This window comes from Piliocolobus tephrosceles, chromosome 1 (genome assembly GCF_002776525.5).
Source record: "Piliocolobus tephrosceles isolate RC106 chromosome 1, ASM277652v3, whole genome shotgun sequence".
NCBI classification, from domain to species: Eukaryota; Metazoa; Chordata; class Mammalia; order Primates; family Cercopithecidae; genus Piliocolobus; species Piliocolobus tephrosceles.
Window position 1 is genome coordinate 92,105,816 of NC_045434.1, and position 18,933 is coordinate 92,124,748.

At 45.2% G+C, this 18,933-nt stretch overlaps 1 protein-coding gene across 1 annotated transcript in view; it reads left to right on the forward strand.

The window, feature by feature from the left end:
* TDRD10 (tudor domain containing 10) overlaps positions 1-18,933 on the forward strand; it is a 51,056-nt gene that overhangs the window by 15,055 nt on the left and 17,068 nt on the right. Inside the window, exons 5-6 of the mRNA XM_023214392.1 lie at positions 10,108-10,178; positions 11,124-11,280. Of these exons, the coding sequence (XP_023070160.1) occupies positions 10,108-10,178; positions 11,124-11,280 (228 nt within the window). The remainder of the gene's footprint in view (positions 1-10,107; positions 10,179-11,123; positions 11,281-18,933) is intronic.

The following is an 18,933-nucleotide window of genomic DNA, read 5'->3' on the forward strand; positions in this document are numbered from 1 at the left end:
CAGCATATAAACAGAACCAAAGACAAAAACCATATGATTATCTCAATAGATGCAGAAAAGGCCTTTGACAAAATTCAACAGCCCTTCATGCTAAAAACTCTCAATAAATTCGGTATTGATGGAATGTATCTCAAAATAATAAGAGCTATTTATGACAAACCCACACTAATACCATACTGAATGGGCAAAAACTGGAAGCATTCCCTTTGAAAACCTGCACAAGACAGGGATGCCCTCTCTCACCACTCCTATTCAACATAGTGTTGGAAGTTCTGGCTAGGGCAATCAGGCAAGAGAAAGAAATCAAGGGTATTCAGTTAGGAAAAGAAGAAGTCAAATTGTCCCTGTTTGCAGATGACATGATTGTATATTTAGAAAACCCCATCGTCTCAGCCCAAAATCTCCTTAAACTGATAAGCAACTTCAGCAAAGTCTCAGGATACAAAATCAATGTACAAAAATCACAAGCATTCTTATACACCAGTAACAGACAAACAGAGAGCCAAATCATGAATGAACTCCCATTGACGATAGCTTCAAAGAGAATAAAATACCTAGGAATCCAAATTACAAGGGATGTGAAGGATCTCTTCAAGGAGAACTACAAACCACTGTTCACTGAAATAAAAGAGGACACAAACAAATGGAAGAACATCCCATGCTCATGGATAGGAAGAATCAATATTGTGAAAATGGCCATACTGCCCAAGGTAATTTATAGATTCAATGCCATCCCCATCAAGCTACCAATGACTTTCTTCACAGAGTTGGAAAAAATTGCTTTAGTGTTCATATGGAACCAAAAAAGAGCCCGCATTGCCAAGACAATCCTAAGTCAACAGAACAAAGCTGGAGGCATCACGCTACCTGACTTCAAACTGTACTACAAGGCTACAGTAACCAAAACAGCATGGTACTGGTACCAAAACAGAGATATAAACCAATGGAATAGAACAGAGCCCTCAGAAATAATACCACACATCTACAGCCATCTGATCTTTGACAAACCTGACAAAAACAAGAAATGGGAGAAGGATTCCCTATTTAATAAATGGTGCTGGGAAAATTGGCTAGCCATAAGCAGAAAGCTGAAACTGGATCCTTTTCTTACTCCTTATATGAAAATTAATTCAAGATGGATTAGAGACTTAAATGTTAGACCTAATACCATAAAAACTCTAGAAGAAAACCTAGGTAATACCATTCAGGACATAGGCATGGGCAAGGACTTCATGTCTAAAACACCAAAAGCAAAGGCAACAAAAGCCAAAATTGACAAATGGGATCTAATTAAACTAAAGAGCTTCTGCACAGCAAAAGAAACTACCATCTGAGTGAACAGGCAACCTACAGAATGGGAGAAAATTTTTGCAATCTACTCATCTGACAAAGGGCTAATATCCATAACCTACAAAGAACTTAAACAAATTTACAAGAAAAAACAACCCCATCAAAAAGTGGGCAAAGGATATGAACAGACATTTCTCAAAAGAAGACATTCATACAGGCAACAGACACATGAAAAAATGCTCATCACCACTGGCCATCAGAGAAATGCAAATCAAAACCACAATGAGATGCCATCTCACACCAGTTAGAATGGCAATCATTAAAAAGTCAGGCAACAACAGGTGCTGGAGAGGATGTGGAGAAATAGGAACACTTTTACACTGTTGTGGGATTGTCAACTAGTTCAACCATTGTGGAAAATAGTATGGCAGTTCCTCAAGGATCTAGAACTAGAAATACCATTTGACCCAGCCATCCCATTACTGGGTATATACCCAAAGAATTATAAGTCATGCTGCTATAAAGACACATGCACACGTATGTTTATTCCGGCACTATTCACAATAGCAAAGACTTGGAATCAACCCAGATGTCCATCAGTAACAGACTGGATTAAGAAAATGTGGCACATATACACCATGGAATACTATGCAGCCATAAAAAAGGATGAGTTTGTGTCCTTTGTAGGGACATTGGGATGCAGCTGGAAACCATCATTCTCAGCAAACTATCGCAAGAACAGAAAACCAAACACCGCATGTTCTCACTCATAGGTGGGAATTGAACATTAGATCACTTGGACACAGGAAGGGGAACATCACACACTGGGGCCTATTGTGGGGAGGGGGTAGGGGGGAGGAATGTCCCTGGGAGTTATATCTGATGTAAATGATGAGTTGAAGGGTGCTGACGAGTTGATGGGTGCTGCACACCAACATGGCACATGTATACATAAGTAACAAACCTGCACGTTGTGCACATGTACCCTAGAACTTAAAAGTATAATAAAAAAAAAGAAAACCTAAAAAAATAAAAAATAAAAAAGTAATAATGCCGCCATAAAGCAGTAGCACTCTTGTCTATAGAACAGCTGACCTGATTTCCAGAACAAGTCAGTCATGGAAAAATTGAAGTAGATCTGATAGAGATTTAAGGAGATTTGGAAGAGATTTAGGGGCTGGGTGTGGTGGCTTATGCCTGTAATCCCAGCACTTTGGGAGGCCAAGATAGGTGGATCGCCTGAGGTCAGGAGTTTGAGACCACCCTGACCAATATGGTGAAACCCCATCTCTACTAAAAATACAAAAATTAGCCAGACATGGTGGTGGGTGCCTGTAATTCCAGCTACTCGGGAGGCTGAGACAGAATTGTTTGAACCTGGGAGGCAGAGGTTGCAGCAAGCTGAGGTCGCACCACTGCATTCCAGCCCGGGTGACCAGAGCAAGATTCTGTCTCAAAAATAAAATAAAATGGAAGAGACTTAGAAATGACAGTGAAATACAATGAGTAGCCTTTGTCTTGATCCTGTTTTGGACAAAACAACCACAAAAAGACATTTCTGAGACAATTGGTGAGGTTTACCTGTTGATAGTAAGACATTATTGTTTTTCTTAGCTTGATAATGGTGCGTCTAGTGAGAAAATGCCTCTTTGAGGAGTAGGCTAAAGTATTTAAGGGTGAGATGACAGAATGCCCGGGATTCTCTAAGACACTGGTGAATAAAGGGTGGAGAGACGGGAAACACATGGAATGGGGGTGCTGGTTGAAGCATGGTGATGGGCTTGTGGGAGTTTATTGTACTCTCTACTTCTGTGTATGTTTGGAATTATTTTATAACAAGAAATTACCTACATCCAGAACCTGGCACCTGTTGTCACGCCACTGCTTGCACCCCGGCCAACCCACTGCTGTCCCATCTGGATTACTGCCAGGGATTTTAGTTCATTTGTCTTTTTTTTTTTTTGAGACAGGGTCTTGCTCTGTTACCCAGGCTAGAATGCAGTGGTGCAGTTATGGCTCACTGCAGCCTTGACCTCCCGGGCCCAAGCAAGCCTTCTACCTCGGCCTCCCATGTAGCTGGTACCACAGGAACACGTCACCATACCCGGCTTATTTATTTATTTATGTATTTATTTTTTTGAGACGAAGTCTTACTCTGTTGCCCAGGCTGGAGTACAGTGGCATGATCTCGGCTCACTGCAACCTCTGCCTGTTGGATTCAAGCGATTTTCCTGCCTCAGCCTCCTGTGTAGCTGGGGTTACAGGCATGCACTACCACACCTGGCTAATTTTTGTGTTTTTAGTAGAGATGGGGCTTCACCATGTTGGCCAGGCTGGTCTCGAACACCTGACCTCAAATGATCCGCCCACCTTGGCTTCCCAGAGTGCTGGGATTATAGGAGTGAGCCACCGCGCTCAGCCTCTGGCTAATTTTTATGATGGGATTTCGCCGTGTTGCTCAGGTTGGTCTCAAACTCCTGAGCTCAAGTGATCTGCCTGCCTCGGCCTCCCAAAGTGCTGGGATTACAGATATGAGCCACTGCACCCAGCCCGCCCTTCCTGCTTCTGCTCTGCTCCCCTGCAGTCTAATCTTAACATAGCAGCCAGAGTGACCCCATAAAGTGGCAAGCAGGTCTTGGCCCTGCTCCACTTATAAGCCTCCAGTGGCTTCCCTTCTTATTTAGGAAGAGCAGAGTCCCTTGTGGCCTTGCGTGAACCACTCCCTGTGCCTGCCTCACTCCTGCCTTCTTCCTTGTTTGCTCCACAGCAGCTTCTCTGGCCTCCTTGCTCAGCCCAGAACCTGCCATAGGGCCTTGCACCTGCAGTTTCCTCTGCTCACTGCTCTGCTTTGGAGCTGGCCTTCTCAGAGGCCCTCCCTGGCTCTTCTCCCTCAGTTGCAGCCCCCATTCTTCCTGTCCTTCCTGCTCTATGTCTCCTTAATACTTTCCACCATCGAACTCACTACACCTGCTACTTACTCCTCTTATTTTTTTATTTTTTGAGATGGAATTTCACTCTTGTCACCCAGGCTGGAATGCAATAGTGCGATCTTGACTCACTGCCACCTCCGCCTCCTGGGTTCAAGCAATTCTCCTGCCTCAGCCTCCCGAGTAGCTGGGATTACAGGCACCCACCACCACACCCAGTTAATTTTTGTATTTTTTAGTAGAGACGGGATTTCACCATGTTGGCCAGGCTGATCTCAAACTCCTGACCTCAGGTGATCTGCCTGCCTCAGCCTCCAAAAGTGCTGGGATTACAGGCGTGAGCCACCATGCCCTGCCACCTGCTACTTACTCCTCTTAGTGATGATCTCTTCCCCATAAAAGATGAGCCCAGGAGGGCTCTGCTTTCTGCACCTAACACATTTCTAGCGCAGAGTGGGCACCTAATAAGTATCTATTGAATGAAAGAGTAAGAGGAAGTGAAGATAGCGTAGATGACTTTTTCAAGGATTTTAGTCAAAAAGAAGAGTAGGAAGATGGAGTGGTAGCTGGAGGGGTGTAGGGGGTCTGAGATGTTATGTGTAATAAGTATTAACACAGTGAATTCGTATGCTCATCCAATGGAGAGGGAAACTGATGCTGGAAAGAGAGGAGCTGATTTAGCGGCAGAGGCCTCGAGAAGGTGGGAAGGAAGGGATCAGGGCTGAGAGAGGTCTTCCACATAGAGGGATGAGTACAGATGCGGGGGTGGTGGGAGAATGAAAGTTCCCCTTTGGTTGCTTCTCTTAGTGAAATAAAAATCAGGGTTCTCTGCTGAATAGAAAGGATGTGCAAAGTATGTACGGTAGTTTTTTCTGGGAGAGTGGGGGGCTGATGATGAGGAATAGGTAGTAGGAATGCCATGAAGTACTGAACACCAGGTAGTGATTGCAGTGACAGACCCAGGCACCTAAGCTGGTTAATGAGCACAGCAGGGGGCCAGGAGCATTGCACGGTGGCTCACGCCTGTCACCCCAGCCCCTTGGGAGGCCCAGGTAGGTGGATTGCTTGAGGTTAGGAGTTTCGGATTAGTCTGAGCAACATGACAAAACCCTGTGTCTGTGAAAAATACAGAAATAAGCCAGGCATGGTGGCGCACGCCTGTAATCTCAGCTACTTGGGAGGTTGAGGTGGGAGGTTGGCTTGAGCCTGGGAGGCAGAGGCTGTAGTGAGCCAAGATCATGCCACCACTGCACTCCAGCCTGGGCAATAGAGCCAGACCCTGACTAAAAAAAAAAAAAAAAAAAAAAAAAAGCACAGCAAGAACATTGTAGGTTCGGGTGGGGCAGGACGGTTAGGAGAAAAGGGTCAGAGTCAGGAGTTTGCAGGAGGGTGGAAAGCGGTGGAGTCTGAAGGGTCACAGTACTGAGGAAAGGAATTGGAGAACCAGAGGTGTGAACGGCGAAGATAGGAGGGGGTCAGAGAGTGTGGGGTTCAAAGCTGTCATTTGGGGATAGGCATTGGGAATGACCATGTCTGGGGTGTTTCCTGGAAAGCAGGGAGCTGAGGTGCTGGGCAGGGGGTTGTTGATCCCTTACCTTCTGTCTGCGTGTTTGTCTGTGGCTTGCTTTGATCATGTCCGTGTTGGCATGTGCACCTCTAGGCAGTAATTTCGGCTGTTACAATGTTCCTTTGTATGAACCTACCACAGTGTGTTTACCTGCAAATAGACATTCCAGTTCTTAGGTTGTACCATATGAAATAGCTGGTATTGGATGTTTTTTTTTTGTTTTTTTTTTTTTTTTGAGATAGAGTCTCGCTCTTGTTGCCCAGGCTGGAGTGCAGAGGTGCAATCTCAGCTCACTGCAACCTCCACCCCCCGGGGTTTAAGGAACTGCCTCAGCCTCCCAAGTAGCTGGGATTACAGGCACCCGCCACCATCCCTGGCTAATTTTGTATTTTTAGTAGACGTGTTGGTCAGGCTAGTCTGGAACTCCTGACCTCAGGGGATCTGCCCACCTCAGCCTCCCAAAGTGCTGGGATTACAGGCCTAAGCCACCGTGCCCGGCTTGGACCATTTTTTTAATCTGCAAAATCATCAATTTCACATGGTTCAAACTAATATTTTCCTAGTTTTTGCTACCTTAAGCAGAGCTAGTGAACTGGCTTGTACGCGTATCGGTGTGCGAGGTGTGAGTGCCTCTGGAGCCAGTACCTAGGTATGGGGCATCAGGGCCGCATGCTCCTCACAGCTGGACCAGGAAGGGGACTGACTTGCACTCCCACCAGCAGCACAGGGTTCCTCTGTCATGAATGCTTGGTGTTGCCCAACTGATAAATTGCTGCCAGTTGGATTGGCATGAAATTACTTAGCACATAGGTGACTGCAGTAACCTCCTGCCTGTCTGGCACAGAGTCAGTGGTCCGTAAATGCTGGTGCCCTAACTAATAGCAGGCTATAGATCCTTTAAACCATGTGGTTGGCGGTGATTGACTGAAAGGGGTGTGTCTTTAAGTGAAATAGGGTGCAAAGCAGAAGGTACAGTATGATTTCATGATATTTATAGTAGATGTGCAGTGTTCATATTTTGGTGGCAGGATTATGAACAATACTTCTAGTTTGCTTATCTGTGTTTTTTAAAAAAAATTCTACAATAAACATTCAATGTCTTTGTAATTTAAAAAATTCTGGTAAGTTACTTTTATGATTTAAAATGAGATGTAGAATTCCCTACGGGGCATGAGGCAATTTTAGCTTAATGTACCAAACCTCCTTTCATATCTATAATTGATCAAAACCTTTTTTTTTTTTTTTTTCCAAGGTGGAATCTTGCTCTGTCGCCCAGGCTGGAGTGCAGTAGCGCAATCTCGGCTCACTGCAAGCTCCACCTCCCAGGTTCACACCATTCTCCTGTCTCAGCCTTCTGAGTAGCTGGGACTACAGGCGCCCGCCACCATGCACAGCTAATTTCTTTTTGGATTTTTAGTAGAGACGGGGTTTCACCATGTTAGCCAGGATGGTCTCGATCTCCTGACCTTGTGATCTGCCTGCCTCAGCCTCCCAAAGTGCTGGGATTACAGGCATGTGAGCCACCGTGCCCAGCCGATCAAAACATTTTTAAATAAACAAACGTTAAGGGGCAGGAAAAAATGTCAAAATTAGGGCATACTTTCAGATTTTAGAAATTCCTAGTGATAACTATCAGCTGTAGCAGCATCTGCTGATGGGGCACCCTCACTGATAACACTGATTGAAATTCCATGGATGGGCCGGGCGCAGTGGCTCACGCCTGTAATCCCAGCACTTTGGGAGGCTGAGACGGATGGATCACCTGAGGTCAGTAGTTCAAGACCAGCCTGACCAACATGGTGAAACACCGTCTCTACTAAAAACACAAAAAATTAGCCGGGCATGGTGGCGGGCGCCTATAATCCCAACTACTTGAGAGGCTGAGGCAGGAGAATTCCTTGAACCCAGGAGGTGGAGGTTGCAGTGAGCTGAGATTGCGCCTTTGCACTCCAGCCTGGGCGACGAGCAAACTCTTGTCTCAAAAAAAAAAAAAAAAAAGAAAGAAAGAAAATAAAAAAGAAATTCCACGGATGAAAAGATGTCATTAGGTTTTTAGTATTTGTGTGTGTGTGTGTTGAGGGGAGTGAGGGAGATCCTTCTCTCACCCTCAGGCACATTTTCTGGAAACTCGTGCTTCCAAAATGTGAAACCATGGAACAGTCATTTTCATTTTCAATCTTGGCTGTGTATTGAAATCATCTGGGGAGCTTCTTAAAAAACACCGATGCCTTAGTCCCAACCCCAGCAATTCTGGTTTTGTATACCTGGAGTGGGCTAGGTGTTGCATTGGTAATTAAAAGAGAAAAAGTATTTACTCCCCAGCTGAATGTTGTCTGTAGTCGGAATAGAGAACCACTGCTGTGGCACAAGGGTTTGCAGACTTTTTCTGTAAAGGGTCAGATAGTAAATGCTTTTTATTGTTTTGTCTTCCTTTTTTTTTTTTTTTTTTTTTTTTTTTGAGACACGGTCTTGCTGTGTTGCCCAGGCTAGAGTGCAGTGGTATGATCTCAGCTCACCGCAACCTCTATTTCCTGGGCTCAAGCAATCCTCCCACCTCAGCCTGCTGAGTAACTGGGACTACAGGCATGCACCACCATGCCCAACTAATTTTTTGTATTTTTTGTAGAGACAGGGTCTCATGTTGCCCAGGCTGGTCTTGAACTTCTGGACTCAAGCAATCCGTCTACCTCAGCCTCCCAAAGTGCTGGGATTTCAGGCTTGAGCCACTGTGCCCGGCCACATAGTAAATACTTTATGGGTTGAAGGCCATTGTAACCTGAAAGCAGCTGTAGACAATAAGTGAATGGATATGCATGGCTGTGTTCCAGTAAAACTATTTACAAAAAAAGCTGGTGGACTGGATTTGGCCCAAGATTATGGTTTCCTGATACCTGCCAAAATATTAGTTTTTTATTTTGTTTTAGTAATGGTAAAACTTGAGAAGAAAACTCTGATTTTGCACGATATAATGGAAAAAAAAATGTAGGATTTGAAGTTCAGAGTCTGGAGTTCAAGTCCTGTTTCTAAATTGGCTATATAGCTGTAGAGACATCATTTAACCTCTCTGATCCTTATTTTATGCCTCTGTGCAATGAGTGTAGTAATAATGTGTACTTTATAGGGTGGTTGTGAAAACCAAGTGGAATAAAGGATACGAAAGTGCTTGGTAAACTGAAAATGCTAAGCACGCATTGCTCGTTCTCACAAATTGCTTGTTGCTCAGCATCTTGTAGATTCATGTGTAATAAACATTAAATATTTAAGATAAAGCAAATTAGAAAATTTGAATATAAACATAATATAAACATGAAGACTGAGAAAAATGAGTTGTACATAATGCATTTCTATTTTCTTGAGCCAACAAAAAAGTGACTTTGGAAGATGGTATAAATATAAATTTTTTCCAAAATAGAGTTTTCCAGAGAAAAATTGGTTTTCATCATGGTTGTGAAATGTTATAATCATTAACACTCTTGTGGGGAAGCCAAGGAAGGAGGAAGTATTGAGGGGTACAGGCAAGAGTTGAAAGAGCTGAAGCCTGAAGTGAAGCCATCACAGTGGGCAGCAAGCAGACGTCTGTGACCTGCAAGAAAGCATTTCAGTAGGGCTGGAACCAGCCTGGCGCAGGCAGTCAGAACGGAGTGGGCAGGGAGGAAAGGAGGCATTAGGTGGAGACGGCTTTTTCTACAAGTTTGGCAGAAAAGAGAAAAAATAGGGTGTAGCTCAAAAAGGCCTCAGGGTGGCATAGACATTATCATAAAGCAGGGGAGGTTGGTGCCTTTGTGTAGACAGCAACCCAAGCTGGTGGAGCAGGATGGGGAGCAGGGGATGGAGTGAGGAAGATGGCCTGAGGGCAGACTAGGAGAGGAGTTAAGAAGGGTGTAGGGAAGTGTCTGGGGAAGAGGAAGGGAACCATATCCCTGGGCAGAGGCCAGGCAGGGTTGAGAAGCAGTGAGGAGGAGGTACTTGCAAAGCTTTGGAAGTCACTTCCTCCTGGGAGCATGCCCTGACCACCTCCTTTCCCTCCAAATCTGGATTAAATGACAGGACATGTGCGCCCATAGCCAGCTGTATGTGCAGTGATGAAACGGTCTGTTTACTTGATTGTCTTGTCTGCATCCCTGCTTGACTGGTGAGCTTCACTGAAGACAGGGCTGTGGCCTTTCTTGTGTATCCTACAAAATCTGGCACATACAGCACATAATAGATCCTCATTAAATATGGGTTAAATTGGATCCAGACTTGCTGTCTGGGGATCTGAAACCTTGAGAACTGTTTGTAAGTTATGTCTCTGGGTCTCTCTTTTAAATCCTGGTGTTGTAGGAAGAAATTCTGTACCTTCTAAAGGACTTCAACCCCCTTGATGTCCACAAAATCCAGAATGGCTGCAAATGGTAATGACTGTTCTTTCTTTGTTTTCTTTGGGAAGCAGCTCTTTTCCTCCCTGTTCATTTTGCTGATGCACTCACGTTGCAGACTAGCCCAGCAACCGCCACATCCACACCCACTGTGACTTGGCAAAGGAACATTTGGGAAACCCCCTTTCCATATTTAACCCTCTGACCCAGCAGCGAATACTGTCTTATCAACACAATCCTGGCTTAGAAGTCCAGAGACCTGGGTGTATATTTGGTCATGCCCTTGCTGTGTTTTCTGACTTGAGATAAGTTACTATACCACCCTCAGCCTTAGTTGTTCCTGAAAACCAGACCTACTTATATTTTCCCTTTTTTATTTTCAAGGCAGTAAAAAGTGGTTTGAACATTTGTTTGTTTGAGACAAGGTCTCGCTCTGTTGCTCAGGCTAGAGTGCTGTGGTACAGTCTCGGCTCACTGCAACTTCCGCCTCCCAGGCTCAAGCAATCCTCCCACCTCAGCCTCCGAAGTAGCTGGGACTACAGGTGTACACCACCACATCTGGCTAATTTTTGTATTTTTTTGTAGAGATGGGGTTTTGTCATGTTGCCCAGGCTGGTCTGGAACTCCTGGACTCAAGTGATCCTCCTGTCTTGGCCTCCCAGCGTGCTGGGATTGTAGATGTGAGCCACCACAGCTGGCTTGCTTTGAACTTTTGGGGCAGTAGTATTAATGAAACTCAAAGTCATAGACATATGCTGCATAGTGAAAGTCAGCTCATTTCTTCTGCTCCTTAGAGGCCCATGACAGTATCTCACAGTGGTGCAGCCCCAAGTCCAGACATACTTGTAGCCTACTTGTTCATATTCTGTCACTGCAGAGAGAGAGGACACTGCCCTTCCAGCTTGGGCTTGGTGCCTCCCTGCAGCTCTGGGCTTCTCTGGAGATGTGCTCAAAGCCACCCTCTCTCTCTTCCCTTTTCAGCTTTGCATTTGTAGATCTGGGCTCCATGCAGAAAGTGACACTTGCAATCCAGGAGCTGAATGGCAAACTGTTCCACAAGCGAAAACTGTTCGTGAATACAAGCAGAAGGCCCCCCAAGAGGACCCCTGATGTGATACAGCAACCCCGGGTGCCACTGGTATGTCTTCTGGCCTTTCTGCTCTGGGGTGTTCCCTTTTCACCCTTTGGAGTGTGGCTGACTTTGCTTTCAGTGCTTTCATCCACCTCCAGTCCAGTCTGACTGTGGAGAAGCAGGCAGGGTCTTGGGTGAAATCAGGGAACTTTTATGGCCTTTAACAGTCAGAAGTAAGGTCAGATGCAGAAAACTTGGAATTTGTAAATTAAGGAGACTATATTTTTGGCAAGGATAAAAAGGGTCATTAGGCAATTCAGTAAGGGCTTTTTCAACCTGGAATATTGAAATTTAGGTTTTCCTCGTTAATGTAGCAGACATTGAGTGTCTACTGTTTGTACAGCCTTGTTCTGGCTGCTGGTGTGAAGTATAAGACAAAAGTCAATAAAATCCAGTTCTTCCTGGCAGGAAGATAAACATTGCCAAATATGAGGTATGAGGGGCAGTTAATGGTGGAGGCTGCCTCTGCAGGCGGAGAAGATAAGGTCCATAACTAACCCCTGGGAACTTCCCTCAAAAGGAGGAAGGCCCATTCTCGGTACACAGAGGTGAACCAGGAGAAAAAGGTCCCATTCCAGAGCCTGAAGTGTTAGTGCTAGAAGCTGACCTGGCTGCACATATGAGGAAATCTGAACAACAGTGGCTTAAACAAGTTAGCGATTTGTTTTTCTTTCCTGCCGAAGTCAGGAGGTAGGGAGTCCAGGGTTGCTCTGGGGCCTCCATGGTGGTATCAGGGTTCTAGGCAGGAAGAAGGGGAGAAGCAGAGGGCAAAAGGGGCCTGTGTCCACTTAAAATGTGCATTTTCCAGAAGCCCTGACCACAGTTCTGCTTGTGTTTCACTGGATATCCCTATAACTCATGGCCTTAAGTGCACAGATGCTGAGAGATGTAGTTTTGAAAGATAGACGCATTATTGCTAAACTTGTGGTTCTGTCAGCAAGGAAGCAGAGCATGCCTATGGCTGGCAGTTAACAAGGTCAGCCATAGAGCTAGAGAGGTTGGAGGTGGAGGCCAAGAGATGGGTTACAGTTATTGACTACAATAAGATTTTCCAATTATTGACTACAATAAGATTTTCAGAGGTGGGCCAGGCGCAATGGCTCACACCTGTAATCCCAACACTGGGAGACCGAGGCAGGAGGATGGCTTAAAGTCAGGACTTTGAGACCAACCTGGCCAACATAGCAAGACCCCATCTCTATAAACAGGGAGAAAAAAAAAAGATTGTCAGAGGTGACTTCCTCTGCTAATTTCTTTTTTTTTTTTGAGGCGGAGTCTTGCTCTGTCGCCCGGACTGGAGTGCAGTGGCCGGATCTCAGCTCATTGCAAGCTCCGCCTCCCGGGTTTACGCCATTCTCCTGCCTCAGCCTCCCGAGTAAGCTGAGACTACAGGCGCCTGCCACCTCGCCCAGCTAGTTTTTTTATATTTTTAGTAGAGACGGGGTTTCACCGTGTTAGCCAGGATGGTCTTGATCTCCTGACCTCGTGATCCGCCCGTCTCGGCCTCCCAAAGTGCTGGGATTGCAGGCTTGAGCCACCGCGCCCGGCCCCCTCTGCTAATTTCAAACTCTTTCTCTTCCTTTCTCTCTTAAGCCCTCTTTGAAAGGGCAAACTGTCAGACTATACTGCTTAGAAACCTTCCTAGTAGCGGTTGTCTGCTCTTCTGTGTTATGCCCTTCACCGAAAACTTCTGCTTCTGGCTCATTATCTTTCTGTCTTATCATCATGCAAATTTAGCATCCACATGGATGATTCGTCTAAGAGTCCAGTCACTTACTTCCTAGACCGTTGTATCTTTTTTTTTTGAGACAGGGTCTCATTCTGTCACCCAGGCTAGAGTGCAGTGGAGCGATCTCAGCTCACTGCAACCTCTGCCTCCTAGGTTCAAGGGATTCTCCCACCTCAGCTGGGACTACAGGTGTGAACCACCATGTCTGACTAATTTTTGTGTTTTTTGGTAGAGACAGGGTTTCACCACGTTGACCAGGCTGATCTCAAACTCCTTCCTGACCTCAAATGCTCTGCCCACCTCAGCCTCCCTAAGTGCTGGGATTACAGGCGTGAGCCACTGCACCCCACCTGGATTATTGTATCTTTAATGATCTTTTCTTCCACTTAGTCACAGTTTCTCATTCCCGTAGCTGTATTTCAGACCTTGTCATCACTGTAACCATTTCAAGCATACCACTCTGCACTGTCCCCTAGTCTTGGCAGCTCTCTTACTCTGAAAGAATGGTTCTCAAGCTTTAACAAACATCAGAATCAACAAAAGAGTTTATGAACACAGCTTTCTGAGTCCTAGCCTCTGCGATTCTGACTCAATACATGTAGGGTAGGGCCTGGGAATTTGCACAAGCTTCAGGTGGTGCTGATGCTCCTGGCTCTAGGACCACATTTTAGTAGCAAGGCTCTATAGCCTCAGTCCAACAGTTGATGCATTGGCACACATAGGCACCCAAAGTCCACTGACCCCACCATTTCTTCATTATTCAATATTCTCTTTGTTCTCTCATTTTCCTCTTAGCCTAAATTCTATAGTCAATAACTACCTTAGTTCAAACATCTTTAACTCCATTGCCCTTTTCTCACTAGGTTATAGTTTGCAGAACACCAGTCCTAGTTGAAGCCAGCCCTCTGCCTATTCTGAACCCACCGTCTGAGCCCCTGAAGACATTCACACAACCTTGCTAACTGGTCTCAGTATGTGTGTATAGTCACAGGCTTTCCCACTGTTCCAAACTGACCTGTTTTGGAATTCTCTGATCTTTTCTCCTCCTATGTCCAATCTGCTCTTAAGCCCATCTAATGAATTTTCCATTTTAGATATTTTTCAACTTCCATTTGGTTCTTTTTTTCCATTTATCTGCTGAACTTTTTCATCTTTTCACCTATTTTGTCTCTTTTTTTAAGATAATATTTTTATAGTAGTTATTATAAAATCATTTTCTGCTAATTCCCACATTTGAGTCATTTGTGAATCTGTTTCTATTGACATTTATCCCTTGATTACGGGTAAAATTTTCAGGCCCTTTTACAAATAGTTTTTTGTTTTTTCCTGAGACAAGGTGTTGCTCTGTTACCCAGGCTGGAGTGCAGTGGCTCAATCACGGCTCACTGCAACCTCCACCTCTTGGGCTCAAGCCATCCTTCTGCCTCAGCCTCCCTAGTAGCTGGGACTACAGGCATGCACCACCTTGCCTGGCTAATTTTTGTATTTTTTGTAGAAATGGAATTTCGTCATGTTGCCCAGGCTGGTCTCAAACTCCTGAGCTTAAGTGATCTGCCCACCTTGGCCTCTCAAAGTGCTGGGATTATAGCCATGATCTGAGCCACTGCACCCAGCCTATAGTAATTTTTTATTGTATGTTGGACATTATGGATGCTGTATCGTGGAGACTTATGTTATTGTCCTCTAAATGGTGTTGAAATTTTTCTAGCAAAGATTAAATTACCTCAGATCTTTTATCTTATTAAGGGTTTTTGTGTGTGTGTCATAGTTAGGATTGGAATGTTTCAATGTGAGCCTTCTTCTTGGGTAATATCATTTTTCCTAAGGCTTGGCTTTTGTAGGGTCTCAAGTGAGTGCTCCGGGTGCTTGCCAAGGTCTGTCCCCCTTGCTGGGTTGGAACTCCATTGTCTCCAGCACTGTGAGACCTCCGGCATCTGCGTCCTCTCTCAGTGCCCTCTCCCCCACCTTCACAGCAGCTGTTCTCTTTAAGGCCTCCTGGTACTTGTCCTGTACCACGGACAGCTTAGGCCTCAACCAAGGACCTGAGGTAGACACCTAGATTCCTTGGATTTCTGTGTGGCTCCTTCCTCTCTGGTCCTCTGTCCCCAGATTCCTGTCACCCAAACTCTGTTGCTGCCCAGTGAGACAGCTACTTTCTGCTTGGGCTCTGTTTCCCTTTGCTGTGGTTTGGGAAAATGCCCCCAGGCAGAAGGCCAGGGTGAATGTGGCGCTCATGTGCTTTCCTTTGCTCAGGAAACAGCCCTCTGCCATCTACTCTCATTAGTTCTATGCTGGAAACGGTGAGTTCCTGTATTTTGTCCAGTTTTAGAGTTGTTTGGGGTGAGAGTTAAGTTGTGTCATGCCGGAACCAGATACTGGAAAAGAGAATCATGGCTCTTACCTTTCTTTTTCCTCTTGGGATAAAGATGATTTTCCAGTGTTCCCACTGCTTTTGAATTAGAAATAAGTACACAAAAGCTGAACACAAAATCCCCATACATGTGGACATTTAAAAACGTTCCTATGTAAACAACACATGGGTCAAATAAGAAATTATAAAGAAACTTAAAAACACTTAGAACTGAATAATGAGGAAAATACTACCCCTGAAAAGTTTCGGGATATAGTGAAGGCAATATTCAGAGGTTCGTCCAACCTTAGAGGAGCAAAGAAGAAAGGTTGAATATTAATGAGCTAAGAGTTGATTGAAGAAGTAGGTAAAAACATTTTGAAATCCAAATAGAAAGTAGACATTAATGGCCGGACACGGTGGCTCACACCTGTAATCCCAGCACTTTGGAAGGCCAAGGTGGGCAGATCATCTGAGTCAGGAGTTCAAGAGCAGCCTGGCCAACATGGCAAAACCCCATCTCTATTAAAAAATACAAAAATTAGCCGGGCATGGTGGTGAGTGCCTGTAATCCCAACTACTTGGGAGACTGAGGCAGGGAGAATTGTTTGAACCCCAGAGGTGAAGGTTACAGTGAGCTGAGATTGCGCCACTGCACTCCAGCCTGGGCAACAGAGCAAGACTCCGTATCAAAAAGAAAGGCTGGGCGCGGTGGCTCACTCCTGTAATCCTAGCACTTTGGGAGGCTGAGGTGGGCGGATCACAAGGTTAGGAGTTCGAGACCAGCCTGGCCAATATGGTGAAACCCCGTCTCTAACAACAACAACAAAAAAGAAAACTAGCCAGGCGTGGTGGCATGCACCTGTAGTCCCAAGCTACTTGGGAGGCTGAGGCAGGAAAATTGCTTGAACCTGGGAGGTGGAGGTTGCAGTGAGCTGAGATTGTGCCGCTGCACTCCAGCCTGGCGACAAAGTGAGACTCCATCTCAAAAAAGAAAAAAAAAAAAGTTGACATTATTGAAATTAAAAAAAAAAAATCTAGCCAGGCACAAGGGCTCACGCCTACAGGCACTTTAGCAGGCTGAGGTGGTAGGATCACTTGAGCCTGGGAGATGTAGTGAGCTATGATAACGCCACTTCACTCCAGCCTGGGCAACAGAGTGAAACCCTTTCTCAAAAAAACAAAAAAACAAAAGTTTCACTTTTTTTTTTGTTTTTATTTGAGACAAAGTCTTGCTCTCTTGCCTGGCTGGAGTACAGTGGCGTGATCTCAGCTCACTGTAACCTCTGCCTCCTGAATTCAAGCGGTTCTCCTGCCTCAGCCTCCCAAGCAGCTGGGATTACAGGCACACACCACTACTCCCGGCTAATTTTTGTATTTTTATAGAGATGGCGTTTCATCATGTTGGCGAGGCTGGTCTCCAACTCCTGACCTCAAGTAATTGCCCGCCTTGGCCTCCCAAAGTGCTGGGATTACAGGTGTGAGCCACCGCACCCTGCGTGAATTTTTTTTTTGAGACGGAGTCTCACTCACTTGCCATGCTGGAGTGCAGTGGCGCAGTCTCGGCTCACTGCAACCTCTGCCTTCTGGGTTCAAGCAGTTCTCCCTGCCTTGGCCTCCCGAGTAGCTGGGATTACAGGCACCTGCGACCACGCCCGCCTAGTTTTTGTATTTTTAGTACAGAGGGGATTTCACCATGTTGGCCAGACTGGTCTCGAACTCCTGATGCGGGTCATCCACCCGCCTCTGCCTCCCAAAGTGCTGGGATTACAGGCGTGAGTCACTGCGCCTGGCCCTGAATTTTTTTTAATATTTGTTGAATCTGTGGATGTAGAAACCACAGATATGGAAGACCAGCTGTATTGGCTTAGGGCCAGACAGTTTGACCAATAACATATAACAGAGAACTCAAAAAGAGGCTCATTCGTACCCAGAAACTATTATTCAGGTAGAGTGGTAGATCTCTGGGGAAAGGATACACACTTCAGTAAATTGAACTGGGACAATTGCTTATTCATGAAGAAAACTATGAAATTATATCCTTACCTTATCCCATGCACAAAAATTCTAGGTGGATTATAAACTTGATAATGAAAGGCAAAACTTAAAAACTTAGAAGAAACGTAGTCGAATATCTTTTTGACCTCAGTGAAGATGATCTTATCAGATGTCCTACCAGATATGATCTCAGATAGGATTTGTCAAGGCATAAAGCATCAGGTGAAAAAAAAAGATGGGTAAGTTAAAATAAAGACCACCTCTTTGAAAGTTGATATATAAAGGAAGATAAATTCAACCTGAGAACTGGGAGAAGATATTTGCAATAATATAACTAACAAAGTATCAGGAAAGGTGTCATAGACTGTCCAGTGATTCAAATATGGCCTATTGCCAATTTTTATACTGCTGACAAGCTAAAAATGCTTTTTTATTACACTTTTTATTTTGAGATTAATAGTAGATTCACATACAATTGTAACAACAATACAGAAAGATCCCATATACTCTTTATCCAGTTTCTCCTCAGTGTAACATCTTACAAAAACTATCACAACCAGGATAGTAACATTGACCCAGTCCAAATACAGAACATTTTACTTTTTGTCTGTTCTATAGTTTTTGTTTCTCTGTTTTCCTGAGGCTTACTTGAACATTTTTTAGAATTCCATTTCTTGGAATTCCATTCCAGGCTGAGTGCAGTGGCTTCATGCCTGTAATCACAGCACTTTGGGAGGCCACGGTGAGGGATGGCTTGAGGCCAGAAGTTTGAGACCAACCTGGTCAACATAGGGAAACCTTATCTATTTTGAGATAGAGTCTTGCTCTGTTGCCCAGGCTGGAGTGCAGTGGCACGATCTTCACTCACTGGACAACCTCTGCCTCCTGGGTTCGAGATTCTCCTTCCTCAGACTCGCTAGTAGCTGGGACTACAGGCATGCACCACCATGCCCAGCAAATTTTTTTGTATGTTTAGGAGAGATGGGGTCTCACCATGTTGGCCAGGTTGGTCTAGAGCTCCCAACCTCAGGTGATCTGCCCACCTCAGCCTCCCAAAGTGCTGGGATTACAGGTGTGACATGCTGCACCCTGCCACAAAATTTTTTTAAACATAAAAATAATAAATAGGCCGGGTGCGGTGGCTCACGCCTGTAATCCCAGCACTTTGGGAGGCTGAGGTGGGTGGATCACGAGGTCAGGAGATCGAGACCATCCTGGCTAACACGGTGAAACCCCGTCCCTACTAAAAATACAAAAAATTAGCCGGGCATGGTGGCGGGCGCCTGTAGTCCCAGCTACTCAGGAGGCTGAGGCAGGAGAATGGCATGAACCCGGGAGGCAGAGCTTGCAATGAGCCGAGATTGCACCATTATACTCCAGCCTGGGCAACAGAGCAAGACACTGTCTCAAAAAAAAAAACAAACAAAAAACGAAAATAATAAATAGGCTGGGTACAATGGCTCATGTCTGTAATCCCAGCACTTTGGGAGGCTGAGACGGGCAGAGACCAGCCTGACCAACGTGGTGAAACCCTGTCTCTACTAAAAATACAAAAATTAGTCGGGTGTGGTGGTGCACGCCT